This window comes from Salmo salar, chromosome ssa17 (genome assembly GCF_905237065.1).
Source record: "Salmo salar chromosome ssa17, Ssal_v3.1, whole genome shotgun sequence".
Taxonomy (NCBI): domain Eukaryota; kingdom Metazoa; phylum Chordata; class Actinopteri; order Salmoniformes; family Salmonidae; genus Salmo; species Salmo salar.
Window position 1 is genome coordinate 31,537,084 of NC_059458.1, and position 27,958 is coordinate 31,565,041.

The window sequence follows — 27,958 nt, forward strand, 5'->3', positions numbered from 1 at the left end:
GGTCCAAGGTAAGGACTACCTCCATAGTTACCCTGGTCCAAGGTAAGGACTACCTCCATGGTAACCCTGGTCCAAGGTGAGGACTACCTCCATAGTAACCCTGGTCCAAGGTAAGGACTACCTCCATGGTAACCCTGGTCCAAGGTGAGGACTACCTCCATAGTTACCCTGGTCCAAGGTGAGGACTACCTCCATAGTTACCCTGGTCCAAGGTGAGGACTACCTCCATAGTTACCCTGGTCCAAGGTAAGGACTACCTCCATAGTTACCCTGGTCCAAGGTAAGGACTACCTCCATGGTAACCCTGGTCCAAGGTGAGGACTACCTCCATAGTAACCCTGGTCCAAGGTAAGGACTACCTCCATAGTTACCCTGGTCCAAGGTAAGGCCTACCTCCATAGTTACACTGGTCCAAGGTAAGGACTACCTCCATAGTTACCCTGGTCCAAGGTAAGGACTACCTCCATAGTTACCCTGGTCCAAGGTAAGGACTACCTCCATGTACTGTAGAAACTCTTGTCTGGTTACAGTCAACACTGTGAAATTCAGGAAGCTCCCGTGGGCAGAATAAATATAAATTCAAGTTTTGAAAACCTACTATTCTCTCTGTCTCTGAAGTGCCCTTTTTTCCTGACTTAAGGGTTATTACTGTGTCTCTAATGAAAGCTCTCCTGAGCCAGAGGAACAATTAGTTTAGCTCTTTAGAGAATCTAAATAGGATGAGCTGAGCTGAGCTGAGCTTGCTTGGCGCTGAACAACACCTCACCAGCAGCAGACTAATTACACTTCTGGTGAAGAGAGGAGGTGAAGAGACTTCTGGTGAAGAGAGGAAGTGAAGAGACTTCTGGTGGAGAGAGGAGGTGAGGGGGCTTCTGGTGGAGGGAGGAGGTGAGGAGACTTCTGGTGGAGGGAGGAGGTAGAAAGGGGGTGAAGAGACTTCTGGTGGAGGGAGGAGGTGAAGAGACTTCTGGTGGAGGGAGGAGGTAAGGAGACTTCTGGTGGAGGTGAGGAGACTTCTGGTGGAGAAAGGGGGCGAAGAGACTTCTGGTGGAGAGAGAGGGGGCGAAGAGACTTCTGGTGGAGGGAGGAGGTGAGGAGACTTCTGGTGGAGGTGAGGAGACTTCTGGTGAAGAGAGGTGAAGTGACTTCTGGTGGAGAGAGGGGGTGAAGAGACTTCTGGTGGAGAGAGGAGGCGAAGAGACTTCTGGTGGAGGGAGGAGGCAAAGAGACTTCTGGTGGAGGGAAGAGGTGAGGAGACTTCTGGTGGAGGGAGGAGGTGAGAAGACTTCTGGTGGAGAGAGGGGGCGAAGAGACTTCTGGTGGAGAGAGGGGGCGAAGAGACTTCTGGTGGAGAGAGGGGGCGAAGAGACTTCTGGTGGAGAGAGGGGGCGAAGAGACTTCTGGTGGAGGGAGGAGGCGAAGAGACTTCTGGTGGAGGGAGGAGGCGAAGAGACTTCTGGTGGAGGGAGGAGGCGAAGAGACTTCTGGTGGAGGGAAGAGGCGAGGAGACTTCTGGTGGAGGGAGGAGGTGAGAAGACTTCTGGTGGAGGTGAGGAGACTTCTGGTGGAGGTGAGGAGACTTCTGGTGGAGAGAGGGGGTGAAGAGACTTCTGGTGGAGAGAGGGGGCGAAGAGACTTCTGGTGGAGAGAGGGGGCGAAGAGACTTCTGGTGGAGGGAGGAGGCGAGAAGACTTCTGGTGGAGGGAGGAGGCGAAGAGACTTCTGGTGGAGGGAGGAGGTGAGAAGACTTCTGGTGGAGGTGAGGAGACTTCTGGTGGAGGTGAGGAGGTGAGGAGACTTCTGGTGGAGAGAGGGGGTGAAGAGACTTCTGGTGGAGGGAGGAGGTGAGGAGACTTCTGGTGGAGGTGAGGAGACTTCTGGTGGAGGTGAGGAGACTTCTGGTGAAGAGAGGAGGTGAAGTGACTTCTGGTGGAGAGAGGAGGCGAAGAGACTTCTGGTGGAGGGAGGAGGCGAAGAGACTTCTGGTGGAGGGAGGAGGCGAAGAGACTTCTGGTGGAGGGAGGAGGTGAAGAGACTTCTGGTGGAGGGAGGAGGCGAAGAGACTTCTGGTGGAGGGAGGAGGCGAGGAGACTTCTGGAGGAGGTGAGGAGACTTCTGGTGGAGGGAGGAGGTGAGAAGACTTCTGGTGTAGAGAGCAGGTGAGGAGACTACTGGTGTAGAGAGGGGGTGAGGAGACATCTGGTGTAGAGAGGGGGTGAGGAGACTTCTGGTGTAGAGAGGGGGTGAGGAGACTTCTGGTGTAGAGAGGGGGTGAGGAGACTTCTGCTTCATTAGAAATTACGAGGTGAGGTGATGGCTGGAATTTCAAACAAGACACTCACCAAGCCAGGCTGTGAACGGCACAACTCACCCAGTGGTCAGCCACCCGTGTCCTCAGAGGGCTGCGACTATGAGCCTGAGTGGTTCCTGTTAATCTGCTCACACACAAGACAAGACTTTGTTTTCACTGTTGAAGACACTGGATGTGGTCATAGAGGCATTCTTGAACGTACATGTAACACATGTACAACTGTTGATTGAATATTCTCTACGACAGTGTACTCTACATTCACTGCCATAGTATTTGTTAACCTAGATATCAACACAAAAATGTGTGTACTTTGCTCTCTGTCCTCACTCTAACTCTGCCCTGGCCTAGACACAGCCCAGCTCAAATAGGTCACACTATGGGCCATAATTAGCTAAAATGTCAAAGATGGTGAATTATTGATGACAAAAGGAGGAAACCTCAAATTGACTGGTTTCAACTGGTTTTTAAAGGGACAGCTGGAGGTTTGGGGACAGTTATACTCGGGGACACTTTTGCAAAGTTTCACCAAATAAATATTTGCTTGAGTTTTGCACTCTGTGAGCAAGGCAAGACTGCTTGTCACCAGAACATATGATGGTTTTTGCCAGCTGGGGACTTTGTGGAGAAGAGAACCATGAATTTATTTCTTACTGAGGGACATATTGTATGATGATATTAATCTCCTATGTAACTACCTACACCTGCTAGTTCTGCTGAGTCTGTACTGAGCTGGCAGAATGAAGCACCTGGATGATCCACATAAGACCAGGATGTTACTTCCATAATACATCCATGAGCACAATACAGTGACAACAGCCATTAATCAGACGGTCAGTGCCGGCGCTACCGGGCGGCAAAATCGGGCTTGGACCCCCAGATAGATTTTGTCCCAAATTGACACTTTTCTTTCGATTGGCGGGAGATTTTCATGCGAATGTTAAAAAAACGGCATAAAAACAATATGCGCATTTCTCAACCAGTGATGTTTCCGTCAAAATTGACTTGTCGCCGATAAATAGCCTTCCCTGTGGCTCAGTTGGTAGAGCATGGTGTGTGTGCAACGCCAGGGTTGTGGGTTCGATTCCCACGGGGGGCCAGTACAAAAAAAAAATGTATGTATTCACTACTGTAAGTCGCTCTGGATAAGAGCGTCTGCTAAATGACTTAAAATGTAAATGTAAAAAAATAAATGTCTGTGCGTGATGACGAAGTGCACATAAAATTACGTTTTGCTGTTTTATTCGCATGTACCGAATAAAAAATACAAGTTAAATGGGTGTCATCACATTTTCAACAATACTGATAATTTCTCACAACAACAAAAAATAGCGTTACATAACGAGTGTACCCAGTGCGGTATAGGCACGTGCGCTCCAGTCAACAGCTCAGATACACTACCTACATGATCAGATTATTATGGACAACAGAGAGAGATTATTCTAATATCATGTCACCAGAATAAAGAACCTAGATATTTATTGGAAAGGAGCATCAAGCTCATCACCTTGCTCTTTCACCACCTCTGTGAATTTCATCAGGAATTTCATCTGTAGCCAAACAGCATGCTTTACGATGAGAAGTACTTCATACTTCGATATGATAGTTATTATAGCAATATTTGCGCATAAAATCGTTTCCACCGACATTTCTCGCATAATACCGACACAAATAGATCCCACCTTGTCTAGGGTATTTTGTTTACCGACAAATGTTCCGTTTGCATTATATCTGTCATTATATATTTGATCAGACACATTACTTTAGTTGCATAATAAAATATTGGATCATGGAAACCTGGCTACAGAGATTGAAATAAATTGTTCACTTTTGCACATAGCTAGTTCCGTTAAGTGTTGGTAGAGTTATGTCTCGCTTGACATAACTCTACAAAAATACATTCTAACTATGGAATCCATATTAGGAAGTCGCTTAGTTTTCAGACGAGGGAGACTTCCTGATATATGCGATCGGAGAGGAATAGGCAAAGTTCGACTGGTTTGTTCTGGTCAATATTATTATTGTATTTTTTATATAACTAGGCAAGTCAGTTAAGAACAAATTCTTATCTACAATGACGGCCTACCCCGGACGATGCTGGGCCAATTGTGCTCCGCCCAATGGACCTCCCAATCACGGCCGGATGTGAAACAGGCTGGATTCGAACCAGGGACTGTAGTGAGATGCAGTGCCTTAGACCGCTGCGCCACTCGGGAGCACCGATATATTTTAATCTTTCAAAAGACCAAATTAGCACCAAAATATTAGAATTGGTCTGCCGGTGTAAACGCAAGCATAACTGCTCCATGGTCTTTTTGCCAGACCAAGTGACAACTAATCAATGATTGAACAGCACCACCCAGTGGATGTATGTGGTAGCACAAATAACCATTATAAAATACACAAGACCATGATGTGTTCCTGTGTAAAAACGACAGTTTTACACGTTTATTTGGGTTCCCAGTACACACATTAAGGATTTGTTCAATAGTGTCCGCTTCAGGACCTCCTAATACACTGTTATGGCAGAATAGAATGTGTGGTCTGAGGGTGTAACAAGTCAACCGACTAGCTAGTTAGAACTCAGAACTGCAGTCCTATATACAATCACCTCTAGAGATATTTTCATAGGATGGCGGTTGGTTAATTAGACATTTATCAATATTGAAGAATAGCGACTTGTTGACGACTTGTTACAATCACAAGGCTTTTTGTAAATATGCCGAGATCTTTTTAAATGCACTTCACAGCAGATATAACGTAAACTTCTTTTATAGCTCTAGAATAATCTGCCGTACGTTTTAGAGGCACAGCCTTTGGCATCCACTTAGTTGGACAGTAGACAGCATATGGTCCGGTCCCCAATCCACCCCTAGACCCTAAGCACTTGAGATCCCACAAGCGCATAAGGGTGTCTCTCAAAACGGCACACTATTCCCTATGTAGTACACTACTTTTGACCAAGACCCAGTGTTTTTCCCAGCTGGGAACTTTGCGGGCCCTGGTCAAAAAGTAGTGCCCTACATAAGGAATAGGGTGCCATTTTGGATACAGCCATAGGGTCTATGAGGTGTTGATCTGGGAAAGGGCCTTTGTATGTCCTCTGACTAGCCATGTGTGATGAGTTGGATTGCCATCATATACAATGTGTGTCCTCCCATTAGAAGACAAGCACACTGAAACAGCCTCTACGGTAAGATAGATGCTGTACTTCTGCAGCCTTCAACCAACAAAATGACAAAAAGTTATACATCTCTACAGATACAGGTATTACGCCAAGAGAGGAAGATTTATTTCGTTCTTTATATAAAAAAAAGTTTTGAGACCTGAGTATTTCAAGGAATAAGGTTGTTTCTTAACATACAAAAACGTACACGCATTTCCGTGGACACTCTGAACCTCCACCAGGCTGCTATCTTCCCTTATGTGATTGAAACATGCACATCATTAATAGCAAATAACTCATAAAAAGGCAGACTTCTCTTTCTCTCTCTTCTTAAAAGAACAGAATTAAAATCTGGAATTTTGTCAATCACAGAACCAGTGAACGTGGCTCCTAGGGGTTTTTAGCAAGCAGACAAGTAGCATTACAGCACTGTGTATATATCATGTTGTGGACATTTCTGAAGATCCTTAAAGCATCAGTAATTATTACCGTGTGTGGACAGGACTGACTGACTGGGTGATGAAGTTACTTTCACATAACTTCAAAGTTATAAAATCATTTTTTACTTATTTTTAAATCATAAAAACCTATTTTTTTTTTTCAGAATTATTTTATCTCTATCCAACAACTCCTGCCTAGCCTACTATCCAGATCTGTTTGTCCAGTCTTGCCCACTCAAATGTCAAGCCAAACATGTTTGGACAGAGTTGGCAAGAGAGCCAAACAACCTGCACCCAGGCTAAACGACTAACTCTGAGTTTACAGGTTCATTCCCTGGGCACTTAGCAGAGAGTCCAGCATGTCAAAAGTGTCTTTGTAGTCGGTGTGTTGGCCGTTAGACCCCAGCACTCCATTTGACCCCTCCGGGCCACCGTGGTGTCGCTCCACAGTCCTCGGGCCGCCACCACCGTCTGAAGAGTAGTGGGAGGAGCCTCCGGCACCTTTGGAACTCCTGCTGCTCTTAGCAGAGTGGTGGTGGTTGTTGTGACTACTGACGTCAGGGTTGGCCCGTTTCCTGGAGGAGGAACTGGAGCCCCCCAGGTCGCTACCATGGCCACCGAGGACTCTGAGTGCCAGGGCGGGGTCGATGGCCCCTCGGCCGTTCCCGCTGAGGGCATAAGGGTGCGAGTGGCCGTGCTTGGGGTGTCTGCTGGGGCCAGAGTGGTCTTTGTACTTCTCTTTGCCCTGTGGGACACCAACATGGCTGCCCTGGTCCCTCTCAGCTGAGACTTTGATTCTCATCTTTAGCTCCTCGTTGCTGGCCGCAACGCCGTTCTCAACCGCCGAGGCCTGTGGTGGGAGACATCGTGTCTTTTTAGAGCTGGCCTTGTCCCTCCTGCTGTCCCCGTGCTGGGGGACACCCTGCACAGAGCGTCTTTTATGGGACTGGTGGTGAGGGAGGGCGGGGGACTGGTACATGTCCACACCGCTCTGCTCCTCTCGGACACCGTTCTGCATGGTCTGCAGGTCTGCTGCCTGTTTCTCTCTGTACTTATCCAGGGAGAGTTTCTGTGGGGGGCGGGTGAAGGGCGAGGGGTTATTGGGCAGGGCCTGTGGATGCTTGCCTGCACTGGCCGTTTTGTGTTCGTGTTTGCCTGATGGGTACTTTGAAGGGATGGCTTGAGGAAGAAAGGCAAGGCCCTGGTCCAGCCCCAGCAGCTCAGCGTGGTCCCCAGCCAGGGCCTGGTAGGGAGGGAACGGGATAGACATGTCGTCTAGTGAAGCCATCTCCCCAGAGTCTGACAGAGACGACGAGAAGAATGAGTTGCTGCCGGCCACACCGGTGATGCCGTCCAATGAGGAGGTCCCTTGGAAGGAGGTGTCGCCCGTTTGGCTGTCTATCTTGGGCTTCTTGGCAGCTTGCGTGGCCTGGAATAGCGATGTGGTGAAATTCAGTTAAAAAAGGGCAACACCAAACAATTCCACCCCAAATGTCAGTGAAGTAGTAGCTACTAGGGCTAAATGCTGGAACACTTACACCAGTTGTGAGAGCAGAACCTACCCTCCAGTTACGTATCCTTTTCAGCCTGCTGGGCGTCTTCTCCAAAATCTGCAGGAATTCATTGGTCAGCTCTACGTCAGACACAAAGACAACTATTAGAACCCTGAAGGAAGTGACGGGTCAGCTCTAAGTCAGACACAAAGACAACTATTAGAACCCTGAAGGTTCAATCCCTGCGTTCAGCTTCATCACATATCCCCCTGCGTTTCTGTGCAGTCTGAATAAACAAGAAATACTAACAGAGGGTGGAATTCCACTATAGACCCCCGAAGGTCTTGGGTTCAACACCTTCAAGTGTTCCAAATTTCAACCTTCCTGGCCTATATCCCCCTGTCCTTAAAATTAAATTAAGAACACAAATGTTTCTGACCGTCCAGCAGTGTGAGCGTGACGGTGCGGTCCAGATACTCCCACCAGTGTTTCCCATCAGTGGAGACCGGGATCTCCCAGTTGGACCATTTACAGGCCAGGTGGATGCAGACGCAGGCGATGACTGTGGGCTTGTGCTGCAGGCAGAACGTGGTGAGGTGGAGGCTGTCGGAGGGAAGACCACAGAGGAGACACCCGTTAGCTACAGTTCTAGGGTTGGAATACAGGACATTAGCACTAGCCCTGGGACATGGCTGAAGACACTATGGAAGTGGTTTTCAAACCTTTCCCTGGGAACTCCCAGATGTTTCACAATTTTGTTGCAGCCCTGAACTAGCGCACCGATTCACCTAATCAAGGACATGATGATTAGTTGACAAGTTGAATCAGGTGTGCTAGTTGTGGAAGGGCTGGGGGTCCCCAAGGAGAGGTCTGAACCACTTCTCTATGGTGTCTCTAGACTAGAGCCATGTCTCTGGTCTAATAAAGCTCAGAGTACAGCTGATCTGCATGCATACAGTACATACTATAATACTGCCTTCATATTCCAGACTGTTGAGAGAGTGGCAGAGGCACGTACCCCGGTGGTTTTCTATGATGGATGATCGTGGCTGTTTCTCTTACCATTTCATACAGAATCTTACCTTATAAAACTGATACATACATTGAGGACAACCTAGATGGTAAACTTGTTCTTTGAGAGTACTAAGCTTGTTTTCTAGGGATAATTGATGTTCCAGTCCAGCCTGTCAAGTTATGCCATCTCACTCATACCTTTGCAAACGTCCTTTTTGAAAATGGTTCAATAGTCTTGCATTGCAAAAATCTGGGCAATACATTAATTATGGAAGTATCCTTTTGACTTCGTAAAAATATAATTTTTTGCCCTCTGTCCAGACATTGTATATTGCTGTTGATAGGATAGCAAAATTATTAATCTAAGTCAGCGCAAGTACAGTTACTAAAATTTTATTTAGGAAAATACTGAACCTATAATGAACTGTAATGTTTAGATTCTACTAAGGTAAAGAAGAGGATACCTATAGCATACAAGTCATTCATATATTAGAGAGAATTATGGATGATCATTTTACTACTGGAGTATTAGGTGTCAATTATTACTAAGAATTTGCTAGTTAGCCTTATATATATTAGCTTCTATTTGTCAAACATAAATCAAGAAAATAAAAAACCATTATTAATACTTACCGGGACAGATGCTATAGTTTACATCTTTTCACTGATCTTTAGTGGCAAGCTATATTCAGGCTACCAATTGTGTTTTAGGAAGGAGGAGACATATGCACTCTGTAGCAACCAAACGGTCAGTGAGGACAGTCTACAGCGCCACCAACACGTTCACATTGTGCATTCAACCCCTATGTGCCAACACTGAGCCCTTGTACAATACACCGCACTGCTGCAGCCTGGCTGGCTGTCCGGTACCGCCCCTAGAGGTTTCCCAGAAACCTGCCTGGCGCAAAGAGGGCGTTGGACACAGGAAGGGGGACCTGCAAGTACAGGAAGCTATAGTGTGCCATCACAGTGCAACATAGTGGGGGGCGGGGTCAGGATAACAACCTGTTGGTAGCCATGAAATAGGAAGTCTGTGCCAAATCCTTGCTTGCTGTAATAGAAGGAAGAGAGAGGTCAAAGGTTAGCTCGGAGTCTCAGACTAGCACTGGAATGAAATAAAATGACAACATATTATTAGAACTGGTTACTACATACAGCAGAGGTGTAATAAAGGTATACGTGTCTGTGTGTCAAAGATGAGAGAAGGTGATAAGATGGAAGACACAGGAAGAAGGCTGTACCTCGCACTAGCTGGGAACATCTCACAACATCAGTGTGAGGATGTTCAATTGTTATTTCAAAACCTGAAAACAATATAATGGAACATGATTAGACATTCCAAAGGCCCACTGGCCATCCAGATGCAAATGAACCAAAAAGTACCACAACTACGTCCCAAATGGCACCCCATTCCCTTTATAGTGCACTACTTTAGACCAGGGCCCACTGGGGTAGTGCACTATTTTAGACCAGGGCCCACTGGGGTAGTGCCCTTGTACAATAAAGACATTTTACTGTTTGTAAAGCATAGGGTGCCCTTTGGGATGCAACCCATGAAGTTTCCATGTATCATCCATCTATAGACAGATCCTTACCTAGCGTCTGCAGTACTATCGTTTCTAGTATCACCAGCTCCTGAGCTTGCTGATGGTATGCCTAAAGTTCAACAGATTTCATATTTGTAATGTGTCTCTCTCTCAATATCACCATGACAAGAGATCCACATCACAACACCCAGGTACAGAGGCCTCACTTACATTGCTCTTGGTGTCTAGTGGGGCATCCTGGGGGTTGACGCAGGCGTGGGCCACTTTGATGACATGTTCAAGCTTCCTAGGTTGTTCCTCAACCTTCGCAGCCAGGAACAAGGTTGTTTGGGAGATGATCTGTAGAAATAAAGACATTAAGGTTGGTCGGTATCCAGGTTTTCATATCGTCATACCGTCCTTCACTCATCCCAGGATTTACGCTATTACAGGCTTAGTGCACAAGGGCGAGCCAAAAAACGGGGTGAAACGCCTATTGGAAGTCTATTACCAGAATGCTAACATAATGAGCACAAGTAATAGTGAGGCTGCTAGCTAAATATGCTATCGAGCACAAAATAATGTTTTCTTCAAAAACAGGCAGTCCAGCTCATAAAGTTATACATATACAGGAAGGAGCTACCGCAGGGCGGCAGGTAGCCTAGTGATTAGAGCGTTGGACTAGTAACCGAAAGGTTGTGGTTAGAGCGTTGGGCCAGTAACCAAAAGGTTGGTAGATCAAATCCCCCAGCTGACATGGTACAAATCTGTCATTCTGCCCCTGAACAAGGCAGTTAACCCACTGTTCCTAGGCCATCATTGAAAATAACAATTTATTCTTAACTGACTTGCCTAGTTAAATAAAAAAAATAAAAAAAATTAAAAAAACATTTTTGGTGAGTTTGTACATTTACATGGGAATGTGAATTAGAGACATTGTGCAAATGAACAATACTGGTTGTGGAGCAGCATGTGTACAGTCTGGAGTCGCTAGGCCAACGGGCCTGCCTGCTCTGAGAAGATAGGGGAGAAGCAGACCAGAACGGAGAGGAAAAACGCAAGGATTTGTTTTTTTATTTCACCTTTATTTAACCAGGTAGGCAAGTTGAGAACAAGTTCTCATTTACAACTGCGACCTGGCCAAGATAAAGCACAGCAGTTCGACACACAACAACACAGAGTTACACATGGAATAAACAAACATACAGTCAATAACACAGTAGAAAAAAATACAAATAATATACAGTGAGTGCAAATGAGGTAAGATAAGGGAGGTAAAGGCAAAGAATAGGCCATGGTGGCGAAGTAATTACAATATAGCAATTAAACACTGGAATGGTAGATGTGCAGAAGATGAATGTGCAAGTAGAGATACTGGGGTGCAAAGGAGCAAGATAAATAAATAAATACAGAATGGGGATGAGGTAGTTGGATGGGCTGTTTACAGATGGGCTATGTACAGGTGCAGTGATCTGTGAGCTGCTCTGACAGCTGGTGCTTAAAGCTAGTGAGGGAGATATGAGTCTCCAGCTTCAGTGATTTTTGCAGTTCGTTCCAGTCATTGGCAGCAGAGAACTGGAAGGAAAGGCAGCCAAAGGAGGAATTGGCTTTGGGGGTGACCAGTGAGATATACCTGCTGGAGCGCGTGCTACGGGTGGGTGCTGCTATGGTGACCAGTGAGCTGAGATAAGGCTGGGCTTTACCTAACAGAGACTTGTAGATGACCTGGAGCCAGTGGGTTTGGCGACGAGTATGAAGTGAGGGCCAGCCAACGAGAGCGTACAGGTCGCAGTGGTGGTTAGTATATGGGTGCTTTGGTGACAAAACGGATGGCACTGTGATAAACTCTACTCAACAAATTGGATGCAGTCTTGGAGGCTATTTTATAAATGACATCGCCGAAGTCGAGGGTCGGTAGGATGATCAGTTTTACGACGGTATGTTTGGCAGCATGAGTGAAGGATGCTTTGTTGCGGAATAGGAAGCCGATTCTAGATTTCATTTTGGATTGGAGATGCTTAATGTGAGTCTGGAAGGAGAGTTTATAGTCTAACTAGACACCTAGTTATTTGTAATTGTCCACATATTCTAAGTCAGAACTGTCCAGAGTAGTGATGCTGGACGGGCGGGCAGGTGCAGGCAGCGATCGGTTGAAGAGCATGCATTTAGTTTTACTAGCATTTAAAAGCAGTTGGAGGCCACTGAAGGAGTGTTGTACGGCATTGAAGTTCGTTTGGAGGTTTGTTAACACAGTGTCCAAAGAAGGGCCAGAAGTATACAGAATGGTGTCGTCTGCGTAGAGGTGGATCAGAAAATCACCAGCAGCAAGAGCGACATCATTGATGTATTCAGAGAAGAGTCGGCCCGAGAATTTAACCCTGTGGTACCCCCATAGAGACTGCCAGAGGTCCGGACAACAGACCCTCCGATCAAGCTGCAGTGGCAGCTGTACAGATAACTCATCCAAAGGCTTTGACACCTCAAATGCCACTATGACATTGCTCATCCTAATATTTATATATTTCTTAATTCCATAATTTTACTTGTGTATTGTTGTGAATTGTTAGATACTACTGCACTGTTGGAGCTAGGAAGACAAGCATTTCACTACACCCGCAATAACATCTGCTAAATACGTGACCAATAAAATGTGATTTGATAGATGAGAATTCACACATTATCAGCAGACAGCGCTCTGACTGATGTGTAGTTACTTTTCAACGATACTTCTCTATGTAGCCAGTCTACTTCTCTCGGGTAAAACGCCAGATTAACTGGCTACATTCTTTCTATTATAAACAGAAATATGATGGCCATGCATCATTTTCGCAAAAGAAATACATAGGTTTTTAAAATCGTAAACTCATTTAGCCTACTTGTGTGGCTGCCAGCCAAATAGCATTGCAATTCTGTCGTCATCAGATTAAAATTATGCTTATTTTCTGCCGAATGTGTTTTCTGTGAAGAAAAACTATAGTTGCACATCCCCGATCACTCTGAGGCAAAACACACTTGACTTTCAATATAAAACACGACCTCTGTCAATAGAAAGTTGGAGTCACCTGCTCCCGCTTTCCCCAGTTTTGGGGGAAACTAGTGTAGGTAGTCCAGTGTGGCTCAGCTGGTAGAACATGGAGCTTGCAACACCAGGGTTGTGGGTTCGATTCCCACTGGGGACCAGTATGAAAATGTATGCGCTTAGTACTGTAAGTCGCTCTGGATAAGAGCATCTGCCAAATGACTAAAATGTACAAGTTCACTGCAGGTATTTACTTAAAAAGTAGCTACAAATATAAAAATGTATAGAAAAACTTCTATGAAATAATTTCAACATTATAGAGAGCACTTAACTGGCTATTTCCAAATAACCATCTATACTGCCCAAGACGACAAGAAAATCCATCAGATCTCCCTTGAGACAGTTGTCAGCCTTATCCGAGATCTGTTTGTGCTGCAAGTCATTGTCACACCAAGCACAATGACTATAAGAGTTGGCAAGACAGTACAAAGAGATTTAGGAAGAGGCTAGATAGAGAGTTAGAGAATGAAAATACCAACAAACAACACAATCTGTTACAATTGAGATGGTGATTACTTACATTCCTATGAAACTTAGTGAAAGAGTGAATCATATAAAATCTATGCATGTAAACGATTGCAGTGTTGATGATGAGTTGAGAGCTGAATACAAGGGTTAAGGTATTCCAAGTGATATGCGGAAACAACAGAAATACTGCAATCAATGCATAAACTATTCTAACATCATAGCTGGCTGATGTCATTTACCGGTTGCTGGGTGACAATCCACCTAGCTTTGTTCCCATCTCAGCTAGTTAGCTCAGGTTCACTAACGTTACTCCAATAATGAGACACAGCTGACCAAGATGTCACAACTACCTACCTCGTGAGATAACATCATAAACCATATTATATATGTTCATAAAAATGATTAACTAATAGTTACTCGTACATCCAGCCGGCGGAGTAGACGATAACAGAGCTGCTAAGGCGAACGTCTAGCAGGCCAAAATAATAGCTACCGTTAGTTGATCACATAACAGAACGAGGTTAGCATGTTAGCTATCTAGTTAGCTGAAGAACTAGTTAGCGCAACAACCTGAAAGGTTACCGTTACTGCGTTAGGTATCCTATTTTGTAATCCAACCAAGACATAACGATAGTCGAAGTAAAACATTCAACTTGTATTTTAAATGGACACACTTAGCTGTGTTTCAGTTACTTGCAAAGAAAGCTAGCTGGCTACTATATACCAAGCTAACAAACGGCACAACCATTTTGGGTAGCTAGTTAGCCTAGCTGCCACATAGCGGGGTGAAAGCCTCATTTTCAGAAAGGATACACGTTGAGTCTCTGGCCCATATCCTGAATTAGGTTGGCGGCTTGCTGTCGGTAAGAAAGTTCCCTATCAGATTCGACTCCACTGCGGCGGGACGGCGTTGTTTCTAGTTGCTCCCGGGAAAAGAGCCATTTCGAAGAAGGTCCCCGGTGCACCGCCATTGCGCTCCAACAACTAGCCCCTGGTGGCTCGAGGGGGTAGGGAGCGTAGGAAATAAAACGCGCATGCGCTTTGGCTACTTTCCGAGGACTAGTAAACCAATTTCTCAGCAAATTAGCACTATTTTAACTTTCAATACAGCAACAAAAAAATCTCTCACAAATTGTGGAAAATCATGGATATGATAATATGTCCATTCTGTCCAAACGTGCAGGCTCAAAGTCGTGTAAAGAAAAAAGAAGACACCCAGTATCCCATAGTTCCCCGCGCGTGTAGATTATATTGCGGCTCCACTGTTAGATATCTACGGTCCAAAACACACCCAATCATTACACGCGCACCCTTTGCCAACATGAAGGCGGATAGGGGAGCCCCTGCCATTGAAATACAAGAATACAACTTGTAATTTCAAGAGGTAGCGAATCCCATTGCCTACGAAAATAGATGCGACACCGAATTAATATTTTGGGTGAGGCAACTCTTTTACTGCAATGTGCAATAGCTTTCCAGGATCTTTGAATATGGGGATAGCTTATACAGGCCTCGGGCCCAGAGAGCATAGCTACCTTATGCTAATACGTTATCATAAATATCCAAAGTTCCCTTTTCATTCGCAAGTTAACTAGCTAGCTACCAAACTGCATTTTCAGATACGATCTCTGGCAAAAATATGCATAAATGATTAGTTAACTAACGTGTTAGTAACTAGTCAGCATCAATATGCTAATGTAACTCATCATCGGGGCTTGATTGGTAGCGCTAACGTTGATGTTGGTGTATTCATTAAGCCGATTCTGTGGCAAAACATCTTAAACGGAACGAAACTGGGAGGGAGCTAACTGAATTTGTACAATTAAAAACTATTTTTAGTTTGGACGAATAATTACACCCCAGATCAGTGTGTAAAAAGATTCACAAAATCCCCAATGTTTCTTTGCATCAATTTGCTACAATAGTTTCAAATGGAAATGTCAACCAGGCTACTGATTTTTGTTGTTTGACAAACCAACGTTGAAATGTTTTGTTGTTTACAGTAAAGTGCATATTCAGATTGCTGTATGTACCAATGCAGGTTTATAATATATTATTCTACCATTGCAGCCCTGCAGAATGTCCAAGATAAGGCGGAGGGTAACAGTGGAGAATTCTAAAACCATATCTGACAGCAGCAGTAGCCAGACCAGCACCACCCCGTCTCGCCGGCCCAGCGTGTTTGAAAGACTCGGCCCCAGCACTGGTAGTAATGCTGTCGAGGTGTGTACCTCTACACCTGCATCTAACCCACTGACAGATACATCACATGCATGTCCAGAGAAGGTAGAGAAAGAACATCTTTGAGTTTTGGATTCATCAGAGCAAAACCCTATTTCTGCTTCATGAAATGACACTTTCTTGCTTTCTTCCTTTCAGACTAATTGTAGAAATTGGTTGAAGACTGGGAATTGCAGTTACGGCAATACTTGTCGCTACACACATGGAACTCAGCCACGAGGCAAAGGATTTAGTGGATCTTTTAGCAGGTTAGATGGCCTTGGCGAATTGCCTGTGACCCGTGTATGCAGGCAACTGAAAAATAGATATTTTATGCAAGTGGGCAACACAGTCAGACGGTCCCAATATTCTCTCATGGCTGTTTCTTATTGTATTTGATAAGACAGTGGTCTTATGCTGAACCAATGCCTGAGATTACCATATGTTTGTGTGTAAACAGGTCAGCGGAAAGACCAACTGGCGATCTGCGAGAGAGGATGAAGAATAAGAGGCAGGATGTTGAATCAGATGCTACAAAGAGAGACCCAGAGGAACCTACGTCCCCCACAACCAGAGTGAGTTACTCTCCACACGCACCTCGCTTTCATTCCTGTTTTCTTTTGTTATTTAGGACATGGTGAACAACCATTTTACTAGTTAGATATTAGACCAACATGTATGGGAGTCTTCCATGTAAACCTGTCTGTGTTCTGCAGCAGCGAGACTCGTCCCGAGGCCGCCACAGGGAGAAGGAAGATATAAAAATCACTAAAGAGAGAACCCCTGCCAGCGAAGAAGAGACCACCGAGTGGGAAGCCAACCGCGAAGGTGAGGTTTGGAAGTAGGGCCGTGTTCAATAGGCACGACGAAAAGAAAGAAAACACATGCCCTTATTAACATATGAAAGTAGAACTAATGAATGCCGAACCGTTTTTCACTCTATTGAGAAAACTTGTTTGTATTGCATATTGTAACCTTAAGTACTGTGCTGTTGTATTTGTCTTTTAGACTCGGATAACGGCGACTACGACTACGAATTGTCCCTAGAGATGAAGAGGCAGAAGATCCAGCGGGAGCTCATGAAGTTGGAGCAGGAGAATATGGAGAAAAGAGAGGACATTGTTATCAAGAAGGAGGTACTGGTATGCATGTATCGACTGTAGCTATATCTACTATAGTTCATAGAACCTTGCATGATTTAAGACTGAGGTTGATCTGTTTTATAACCTTCTACACTTACAATCTCTCACTAGGAGCCGACCACCAAAACTAGGACCACTATCATATCCAAGGTAAGAAGAGATACCTACCTAACCTTATTGTCATTCAGGAGCCATCCATATCAACACTCATCTGGTTTAGACTTCTCTCCTTTCAGTGTCCATGCTAACCAATTCTGCCTTCTTTATTCCACATTCTAATTCCAGACATCCCCGGAGCGTTCCAGCTCTAAAGGTTCCCCCTCCTCCAGGAAGTCCAGTGGATCTCCCAAACACACTAAAGGACCTAAAGCTTCCGGTTCTAGGAAGAAGGAGAAGAAGACCTCTGTGTCGTCCTCTGCGTCCGCCACGGCCAGATCTTCCAAGGGGGGCCACGGGAAGAAGAAAGGTCCCCGCACCCCCAGCCCTCCTCCTCCGGTGCTTCCGCTGGTGAACCCTGTCGTGGCAGCCGGGGGGAAGAAACACAAGGGGAAGCACAAGAACAAGGAGAAGTGTGAGGAGAAGCCGCCCAAGGAGGGAAAGGAGAGAGGGAGAGACGCGGAGAAACACAAGGAGAAGAAGGAGAAACGCAGGTAAAGAGGTTCACTGCCATGTTTTGTTCAGCTCCGCTCCAAGCTGTAGAGGGATCTAGCAGCCTCGTTGAATAGGCATAACAAGACCCACTGGAAACAAGCAAAACAACAGTCAAATCAACTGTCATTTAAAAAAATCTGTTACCACTGTTGTTGAATACACTATGAAAGGGACTCACTTTTAGTTTCTCTTGGCTCTTGCAGAGACCGGTCAGACAGCTCCCACAAGGCCAAGCGGTCAGTGATGTCTGAGGAACGTTCCGGCAGCGTGTCCTCTCCTTCCAGAGACCGAGAGATGTCCCCGTCAGCCAGGAAGAACAAGTCCACCTCCCCAAAAGTAGCCTCCCAGAAGAGCCTTGCGCCTGCCTCCCCACCTCACAGGTCAGTAGCCTGTTAGACACTAAGAAGATAACAACATCATTGTCATGCCAGAAGCAGTAAGATGACAGTATAAACATCGGCTTGCAGAAATGGAGAAATATGCAGCAGCACCTGAACCTGAGACGATGGTCTAAAGATGCCATCTATCCTAACACTATCATTTTCAGTCATGTTATTAGCAGGATTCTCATGAGTTGGTGTAGATGGTAGACAGACTAGCAAGACGGTCACTTTCCCTGAATAACCATAACCCCTCGTCCTCTCCTGGTCTTCCAGGTCTCCCCCTCCCCGCCACAAGCGCACCCCCACCCCGCCCCGCCACCACTCCCCCTCCTCCCACTCTGGCTCCTCAGCCCAGAGACACTCTCCTTCCCCCCGCCGGCGCCGCTCGGCATCCCCCGCCTACAACCGCGAGCCCCCAGCCGCCTCCTCACCTCCTGGCCAGAGGTGTTCCTCCCGCTCCCCTGCAGCCTCCCGGGACACCTCCTCTCCTCAGAGGAGGACTAGCCCCGGAGGACGAAACCACTCTCGGGGGCGTGAGAGAGGACGCAGCGAGAGGGGGAGGAGCCCACCTGTCCAGGAGCACCGACACGAGCGTCGAGACGGTACAGCAACTCATTAACATAAAACACAGACTACTAACATAAATAAACTACTGGTTTTCTGTATGTGGTCACCACCTTTAAATAAACTACTGGTTTTCTATATGTGGTCACCACCTTTAAATAAACTACTGGTTTTCTGTATGTGGTCACCACCTTTAAATAAACTACTGGTTTTCTATATGTGGTCACCACCTTTAAATAAACTACTGGTTTTCTATATGTGGTCACCACCTTTAAATAAACTACTGGTTTTCTATATGTATAAATAAACTACTGGTTTTCTATATGTGGTCACCTCCTTTAAATAAACTACTGGTTTTCTATATGTGGTCACCACCTTTAAATAAACTACTGGTTTATGTGGTCACCTCCTTTAAATAAACTACTGGTTTTCTATATGTGGTCACCACCTTTAAATAAACTACTGGTTTTCTATATGTGGTCACCACCTTTAAATAAACTACTGGTTTTCTATATGTGGTCACCACCTTTAAATAAACTACTGGTTTTCTATATGTGGTCACCACCTTTAAATAAACTACTGGTTTTCTATATGTGGTCACCACCTTTAAATAAACTACTGGTTTTCTGTATGTGGTCACCACCTTTAAATAAACTACTGGTTTTCTATATGTGGTCACCACCTTTAAATAAACTACTGGTTTTCTATATGTGGTCACCACCTTTAAATAAACTACTGGTTTTCTATATGTGGTCACCACCTTTAAATAAACTACTGGTTTTCTATATGTGGTCACCACCTTTAAATAAACTACTGGTTTTCTATATGTGGTCACCACCTTTAAATAAACTACTGGTTTTCTATATGTGGTCACCACCTTTAAATAAACTACTGGTTTTCTATATGTTGCTGTTTGTTTATATGAAAACAGTCTCTACATTGTGTCATTTGACTGGACACTGTAATAACACAGACCTGTGTTTTTGTCTCATCCATGCAGAGAGCCGCGGGAAGCGAGAGAAAGACTGTAGCCGTGACGACCGGGACTACGAGGTGGCAGAGACGAGCTCTTCTCGTGATGCTGCCCGTGAGGACCGGGAGACAAAAGAGGGGCGAGAACGCCGGGGTGACGGGCGCAGCGACCGACGAGGAGACTCCACCAGTACCTCCAGGGACCCCACCAGGGATAGAGACCGGGACACCAAGGACTCGACCCGGGAACCCAGAACCACAGAGACCACGTCAACACGCTCCGGACGAGACCCTCTGGAGTACAGGGACCGGGATCGAGAACGGGAGAGGGAGCGAGAAAAGGAGAAAGAGAGGGAGCGGGAGAGAGGAGAGAGGGAGAAGACGGACAGGAAGGAGGAGGCTGTCCCGGAGGAGGGGAGGGGCTATGGGAGGGGCCACGGGCGAGAGGAAGGAGGGAGGACTGAAGGGAGGGGGGAGGTACGGGGGGAGACGAGGACAGAGAGTAGAGCTGAGAGACCTGGCAGGGGTAGGGGCCGCGAGGCTGACGCATCTGACAAAGGTGAGGTCACACATGACATCACACATCTTATGACCAGTAAAATCTACTAATGGCCAGTTGTAGTAACAGTTGTTAATGTGTTTGTTGCTGTGGTGTTTGTGGAAGTGAGGGAATTTGATCAAGATGAACTGCGGTGCACCAGTCTATGGCTGAGGGAGGAGCACCCTTCTCAAATGGAACAGTAATCTGCGCCGCTCAGCCATGTTGTCACCAAAGCAGCATGGAGCATCATCCACAAACAGACATCTCTTTTTGATAAAATTAGTTTTCATTGGGAAGGCAGATAAAGCGTTTATATCAAAAGCAATCACTTTTGCATGTGAGAAAATAATCTGATTCCTACTCATTACTCCACGTTCGAAACCTACGTCACTTTTGTTTTGAGCCCGTTTCACCGTCAGCCCAGAGAGGGGCTCGTCCCTGGGAGGCCGTCCGGTTCCTGGTCCGAACTCCTCCCACCGGGGCATCCCAGGCCAGATAATCCAATCCCCTCTGTGTCTGTTTCAGCATACTGTAACTCTGTCCTTCCTCCCTCAGGCTCCTCCACCAGGAATGCCCGAGGCTCCCAGCTGGAGACTGGTGGTCATGACAGTTGGGAGTCGCGTAGCGGCGGAGGCTTCCGTGAGAAGAGTGCGGAGAGGAGCACCGACCGTGGGGCGGAGAGAGGAGGCGCAGAGAGAGGAGGAGGCGCCGAAAGAGGAGGTGTGGACAGAGGAGGAGCGGAGCGTGACCGTCATGACGGAGAGAGGAGAGGAGGGGAGCAGGCGACAGGGAGAGACTCATCCTACGACCGTAGAGGTGGTCACACCGACCGTGGTGACCGCAGAGAGAACAGGGAGAGAGGTGAGGAGAGGTCTTTCCTCGTACCCTAATAATAAATACATTTAATCTATAATACTAGTTAAATAAAATACAATTTATAATACGCTTTTCATTGAAAAACAATCTCAACGTTCTGTAGGGAGTGATTTAAAACAGAAACGAGACGTAGACAAAAAAAGGACACAGCTAGACAAGGCAACTGACAAAGTACACAGCTGATGCTACAAGAGGCAAGGACAACAAGAAACACAGTTATATGTAACAGAAAGCCTTCCTAAAGCATCCTGTCTCTTCCTCAATCGTGCTGGAGAAGAAGATCCAAGGTCCCTCAGGCCCTCTTCTCTAATGCTTTTTGAAAGATTGATTGAGAATGAACCCTTGTTGTTGGATGTTGTGACTAACTGGCTGTTTCCTCTGTTTGTAACAGACCAAAGAGCATCCTCTCCTGGTCGGCACCCAGCCAGAGGAGAAGAGCCAGACAGGGAGGAGACCAGAGGGAGGGATGAACGCAGAGGAGAGGAAAAGGGAGGGGACAGACGAGAGGACAGGGCCCGAGAGAGGGAGCGAGAGAGGGAACGGGAAAGAGAGAAGGAGAGGGAAAGAGAGAGGGAGAAGGAGAGGGAGGCAGAGCGGGAGAGGGTCCGGGAGAGGGAGCGAGAACGGGAGCGAGAGAGGGAGAGGGAAAAGGAGAAAGAGAGGGAAAAGGAGCGAGAGAGGGAACGGGAGAGGGAAGAAAGGGAGCGGGAGAGGGAGGAGCGAGATAGGGAGAGGAAGGAGAGAGAGCGGGAGAGGGAACGAGAGCGAGAGAGGGAGCGAGAGCAAAGAGAGAGGGAGAGGCAGCGGGAATGGGAGGAGCGTGAGAAAGGAAGGGATGAGCGACGGGAACGGACTAGGGATGAACCAAGGGACGACCGCTCTGTCCGAGACTCGCATGAAGACCGCAAGACCAGGCAAGTCTCAGTAGTAACCACCAGGGTTGGGGCCAGTTCTATTTCAATTCCAGGCCCAACCCTGGTAACCACTAACCCATGACTCATAACTAGAATCACTCCATCGTTTTACCTTAGTTGTGGTTCGTTTCCATCTGTTTCTTTCCTACTTAACACAACCCAGCTGACCTCTAACCCCTCTTCTATGCGTGTGTCATCTGCAGCCGGAAGAGGCACAGGGTAGAGACCACACCCAGCCCGACTCGCCCCTCTCCCAAGCGAGCAAGGGACGCCACCCCAGGAGACGGCGAGGAATACAACAGCCCTGAGGAGAAAAGTGAGCGTTTGATTGGTGGAGGCCAGCCCAAGGTCCGCCCCACCTCTGGCCCTGGCCCAATCACCATCCTCCCCGTCACAGTACCAGTGTGTCCTCCTCCTCCAGTGCTTGACAGTAGGGACACTCTTTAATGGGAAAAACAAACAGCACTGGTTCTGTCTGGAGGAAACTAGTCCCGTATGGATTAACACCTCCCCAAAGGGTGCCTTGGCCTGATCACTTCAATATCCCTCCACGTGAGCCCAGGGCACACTCAGTAATGGTGATAACACCTTTTAATGGTTGAGCACATTTCATACAGCCAGACTGGAACTCAACGTGCTGACATAGAAGTAACAGCTGGTGTTTGATTGTTATTAGAAGGCGATCAGAGATCTTTGAGACCGAGCCAAGGCACCCTTTAAGATAAAAAGGTGTTTTGTTTCTTTGACCTTGGTTGACATTTCCATGATGTTGATAAACCTTGGTATGGTGCTAACAGAATCCCTCTGCGTCTTGGTGTGTGTTCAGGTGTTGAGAAACACCGGCTGTTGAGTCAGGTGGTACTCCCGCCCCAGGAGCCCCTCCTGCGTTCCCCCCCCAGCACCTCTGTAGCGGAGGACACCAAGCCCAGCCGCTGGAAGGACGAGGAGCGCCGTGGAGGCGGGGACAAGAGGGAGGGGAGGAGCCGCCGGAACGAGGAGGCCGACGCCCGTGGAGACAGAGGAGGAGCAGGCAGAGGAGGGGAGAGACGGGGGGGAGCACCCCTCAGATAGCAGTACCCCTGTCTCGGCCTCCGGCTCGGACTCTAGGAGAGGTAAAGAGAGGGACGGTCGGGAGCCCACCCCTCCCCCGCCGCCCGTGGCCCTGGTCACTGAGGACAGAGACGCTCCAGTCCCGTCAGGTCATGAGGAGGGCAAGAAGAAGACCAAGTCCCAGAAGAAAGGCCTGAAGAAGGGGAGGAAGGAGGAGGGTGTGGCAGGAGGTGTTTCAGCTCCAGAGAGGTTCACCAACCCAGAGCCCCCCTCCTCCATGGCCCTCTCGGACGGCCCCCCGCCCCCTCTCCTCTCCCCCCGCAAGGCGCCTAAGAAGAAGGCGCTGGACAAGAAGAGGAAACGATCCCGTGGCGCCGAGTCGGACGCGTCTGAGGAGGAACCAGGCTCCTCCCATCTTCCCCCGGGCAAGAGGAACAAGAGGGGTCCCCGGACGCCCCCGCCCGCGCCAAAGGAGGCTCTGCTATCCCAGAGGGCCGTGCCACATTCTGTTGCAGAGCCCTTGCCACAGCCCGTCAAAATGGACGCCAACTTCAGCGACTGGTCTGACGAGGATGTGCTGGAGCGCGGTGGTGGATTGGTGGCCGTTAAGGCACCCCCCCACAGTCCCCACTGAGAGGACTCCGACTGGAGCTCTTCCCAGGAGAGGAGGTCCGAGGGGGGGCAAGGAGAGGGAGAGGGTGGAGAGGCCTGTTCCCCCGCCCATCGCCCCTCTGCTGTCCCAGGACCCTCCTATGTTACTCCAGACCCTGCCTCCCCAGCCCCTCATGTCCCAGCCCCTGCTGAGGAAGCCTCCTCCGGAGCAGAAGAGGAGCAGCAGTATGGGAAGCAACCAGAGCAGGGCCTCATCCAGACGTCTCCGCTCTCCCTCCAACGAGTCAGCCCACAGAGAGGACCCTCAGCAGGGCCAAGGACCAGGCCGACCCAGGAGAGGACACCAGCTCCAGGGGGGCAACTCCCGAGACCGGGAACGAGAAAGGGAGCGAGACAGGGAAAGAGAGAGGGAGCGTGGTGAGAGAGAGAGGGGACCAGTTGTCACAGAACCTCCGGTGGTGAGGGGAGAGGAGCGGAAGTCACGCATCGACCAGCTGAGGAGAGGAGAGCCCAGTCGCAGCACCTCCTCAGGTACGCCAGACACATACTATTAACAGGTTTTGTTGAGAAAACACTGAGCTCCCTTACTAGTTTGATTTGATTGATATTATTTCTCTTATATTGAATTTCTGGTGGTTTTCCTTCCCAGACCGGCAGGACTCTCGCAGCCACAGCTCCAGACGAAGCTCCCCTGAGTCAGAGCGTCAGGTGCAGTCGCGGGCCGGGTCCTACGACGGCCGAGAGCGTGAGAGGGAGAGAGAGAGGGAGCGGGAACAGTTTGAGAGGGAGCGTGAGCGCAAGGACCTCCGACAGCAACAGGGGCCTCCGGGGCCACTACCTCCTCTCCAGCCGCAGGGGCAGCAGAGAGACTGGGAGCCCGAGGGGCCACGGGAGTGGGGTGGGAGGGGCCGTGAACCCCTCCTCATGCGTGGAGGCAACAGAGAGCAAATGAGAGAGCGTGATCTCCGTGACATGCGGGGTGAGAGAGAGCGGCTTCTGCCCGAGGGTCTCCTGCAGCAGCACGAACGAGAGCGGGAAAGGGAGCGCGGCGGCAACAGGGGCGTTGGCCGAGGTGGCGACCATGGCAACGACCGGGAGCGGGAGAGGATGCTGCTGATGGACCTGCCGCCACATGGGGACCCCAAGAACAGGATGGACATGAGGGGAGACAGACCAGATTTAAGAGGGGACATGCGAGGAGATATGAGACCTGATATGAGGGGAGACATTCGAGGGGATATGAGAGGAGATATGAGAGGAGACATGAGAGGAGACATTGAGGAGATATGAGACCCGATATGAGGGGAGACATTCGAGGGGATATGAGAGGAGATATGAGGGGAGACATGAGACCTGATATTAGGGGAGACATTCGAGGGGATATGAGACCCGATATGAGGGGAGACATTCGAGGGGATATGAGACCCGATATGAGGGGAGACATTCGAGGGGATATGAGACCCGATATGAGGGGAGACATTCGAGGGGATATGAGACCCGATATGAGGGGAGACATTCGAGGGGACATGAGACCTGATATGAGGGGAGACATTCGAGGGGATATGAGGGGGGACATGAGACCTGATATGAGGGGAGACATTCGAGGGGACATGAGGGGAGACATTCGAGGGGACATGAGACCTGATATGAGGGGAGACATTCGAGGGGATATGAGACCTGATATTAGGGGAGACATTCGAGGGGATATGAGACCCGATATGAGGGGGGATATGAGAGGGGGACCGGATATAAGACCGGACATAAGGCCAGATCACATGAGACCAGATATCAGGGGGCCGGACAGGGTTGAGTTCTCTCTCCTGCTCCCCCACGAAGCTTTGGGACACGGCGGCATGGACCAGGACAAACCAGGCAACAGCCATCACCCTGTGGGAGGAGAGATACAGGAAGCAGAGAAACAGGACAGCATTGACGGTAAGGATCATCTAGAATCACAAACTACTAGCCTGATCCCAGAACTGTTGGTGTGACAGTGACCATGGGAGCAGGCAACAACAGCCTTGTCCCAGATCTGTTTGTCTATGTTTGTGTTGATATGGTAGCAGGTTATTGAGTGAGTTTATTTGTTTGTCCTCAGACGAAGATGACGCGAAGGCGGATGACGCTGTGTCGGTGGTGTCTGGCGGGGAGGAGTACGAGCCAATCAGTGATGACGAGTTGGATGAGATCTTGGCGGACAGCGCCCAGAAGAGAGAGGATGGGCAGGAAGAAGAGAAGACGCCAGGTACAATACTGAGAACAGGACTACACAGTCATTCTGGCTGAGAACAGGACTACACAGTCCTTATGGTTTGCCAGCGGGATTGCCAGGTCATGAGAAATTCTGGTCCAATGGCTCCTCCAAACCAGCTCAAAACTAGCCCAATATCACACACCTGGCAACCCTGTCTAGTCTGCAGTTGGACACTGGTAAAAGACAAACTGTTGTGGTTTTTATTATTGTGAACTAAATCGTTGTTTGGTTATTGTGGTCTAAGTCCTTCATATGTGCTGTGTTCCTACAGGTCCCCTGGATGTGATTGATGTGGACTGGTCCAGCCTGATGCCCAAGCAGAAGCAGGAGCCCCGGGCGGCAGGGGCAGCTCTGCTCCGGTTCACCCCAGGGGCAGTGCTCCTCAGGGCGGGCGTCTCCAAGCGGCTGGCTGGGCCCGAGCTCCTGGAGAGAGTCAGGGAGGTCTGCAAGAAGGAGCTGGACGACCCTAAAGGTGATTGGAGGAGATATTAGTACTATGACATACTGTACTCTTATCGTTCTCCTACTGGATTTTAGAACCATGTATAATATGACAAACATTATCCATACCAGCTCTGTCTACTTTACAAGACACAGACTTTTAATGGAAGTATGCATACTTAGAACGTGGCTCAGTTGTGTGAGCATATGTGGTGTTAGCATATGATAAAGCACTAAGCAGTCAGTGTGGTGTTAGCATATGATAAAGCACTAAGCAGTCAGTGTGGTGTTAGCATATGATAAAGCACTAAGCAGTCAGTGTGGTGTTAGCATATGATAAAGCACTAAGCAGTCAGTGTGGTGTTAGCATATGATAAAGCACTAAGCAGTCAGTGTGGTGTTAGCATATGATAAAGCACTAAGCAGTCAGTGTGGTGTTAGCATATGATAAAGCACTAAGCAGTCAGTGTGGTGTTAGCATATGATAAAGCACTAAGCAGTCAGTGTGGTGTTAGCATATGATAAAGCACTAAGCAGTCAGTGTGGTGTTAGCATATGATAAAGCACTAAGCAGTCAGTGTGGTGTTAGCATATGATAAAGCACTAAGCAGCGGCAACAGAAACAAACATCTTTTGTATGTTGCTTCCATTCATCACTGGAAACATCCAGTGAGTGTAACCCAGCTCTCCGTCCATTCCTCCAGATGCTGACAAGCTGTTTGAGCACGACCTGGGTGCTCTGAACAAGGCAGCTCTGAACAGGAAGGTAGAGAGGGCAGGTCTGCTGAGGAACCTGGGCCCCTGCTGTAAGGCCCTCTGTGCCCGCAGGGACATGGCCATCAGACGGCAGCTCCTCAAGAACGAAAAGGTGAGTGCTCCAAGAAAATGTACTTGTACCCAGAACCATAGACTATTCTAGACCATATACCAATTGACTAAGATGGCCCTCTACTGTAGGATATATGGAGGAATAGACTGGGATTATGTAGATAGTATATTATAATATATGGAGCAATATTTTGACACACAATGCCTATGGCATGTAAGCTGTACAGTAAGCTAACTCTCTTTCTCTCTCTCCAGGGCCTGACCAAGCAGATGTACCCCAGTGTTCCTGTGGTGGACAGTGAGCTCTTCCAACTCAGCATGCGTCTCTTCAAGAAAACTGTAGCCGCCGCCAGAAGCAACCAGCCCCCGTTGGGGCCCCCAGCAGGCCCAGAGAAGGCCGACAAGGGGCCACTGGGGCTGGTACCGGCAGCTTCACCGGTAGCCAAGCCCGGTACACCACAGCCCCCCGAGATGTGTGTCTCCTGAGAGCGTGCGAGGCTTATGGGTAAAAACAAACGCTGCATGATGAAACTGACCTGTGATCAGAAATTGAATCAGCTCTGACTACTAAGCCTGCTCTGAGTCCCCGCCCCCTAACTCTAAACCACGCCCCCTAACGCTAAACCCCGCCCCCCTGCTATAGCCTTTTTAATCACAAGGAAAAATCTAACAAAACGCTGAAACTCTTGTCAGTCAGCAGTGCTGTCATTATGGAAGACTGATCTGATCCGCAAGTACTGTACTGCTTCTACCATAGAGACTAATGGAGATACTAGCCTATGGAGGGATTGATAGAGGCCTTGTACAATGTACTGTACCTTGAACTAGAAATGAAAATGCTGCTGGAAAGACATGCATTTTCCCAAATAACACTGTTGTTGTTTTTGTGCGATTGGATATTTGTTGTCGGGGGTGATAAGTCTCCCTTTCATAATAAGTTGCTATGTTTTTTGTTTCTTTTGTTGTGCATTGGTTATTAAGACTGCATTAAAGTGGTTAGTTGTTCATTTGTAATG

At 48.0% G+C, this 27,958-nt stretch overlaps 3 protein-coding genes across 3 annotated transcripts; 1 reads left to right on the forward strand and 2 right to left on the reverse strand.

The window, feature by feature from the left end:
* Positions 1-4,722: 4,722 nt before the first annotated feature.
* On the reverse strand, positions 4,723-9,048 carry LOC123723817 (cyclin-T2). The gene is made up of 3 exons (XM_045699439.1): positions 7,847-9,048; positions 7,453-7,524; positions 4,723-7,343 (listed from the first exon to the last, which is right to left on the reverse strand). The coding sequence occupies exons 1-3, from the start codon at positions 7,901-7,903 to the stop codon at positions 6,234-6,236; spliced, it is 1,239 nt and encodes a 412-aa protein (XP_045555395.1). The 5' UTR covers positions 7,904-9,048; the 3' UTR covers positions 4,723-6,233.
* A 6-nt stretch (positions 9,049-9,054) lies between these two features.
* Positions 9,055-14,614, reverse strand: LOC106575888 (cyclin-T2). Its single transcript, XM_045699440.1, has 6 exons — positions 14,308-14,614; positions 13,547-13,628; positions 10,179-10,307; positions 10,017-10,077; positions 9,663-9,725; positions 9,055-9,472 (listed from the first exon to the last, which is right to left on the reverse strand). Exons 1-6 carry the CDS (start codon positions 14,463-14,465, stop codon positions 9,414-9,416), a joined length of 552 nt encoding a protein of 183 aa, XP_045555396.1. The 5' UTR covers positions 14,466-14,614; the 3' UTR covers positions 9,055-9,413.
* Positions 14,615-14,759: 145 nt separating this feature from the next.
* Positions 14,760-27,947, forward strand: LOC106573267 (zinc finger CCCH domain-containing protein 13-like). The gene is given in 23 exon segments (XM_045699441.1): positions 14,760-14,932; positions 15,565-15,717; positions 15,874-15,983; positions 16,175-16,289; positions 16,431-16,542; positions 16,723-16,850; positions 16,968-17,006; positions 17,142-17,506; positions 17,711-17,887; positions 18,164-18,492; positions 19,455-19,985; positions 20,523-20,828; positions 21,235-21,757; positions 21,961-22,073; positions 22,584-22,807; positions 22,809-23,397; positions 23,432-23,950; positions 24,069-24,668; positions 24,752-25,354; positions 25,518-25,664; positions 25,945-26,145; positions 26,819-26,982; positions 27,198-27,947. Coding segments are annotated over 22 exon segments (6,270 nt in total). The 5' UTR covers positions 14,760-14,932; positions 15,565-15,573; the 3' UTR covers positions 27,429-27,947.
* The last annotated feature ends 11 nt before the right edge of the window (positions 27,948-27,958 follow it).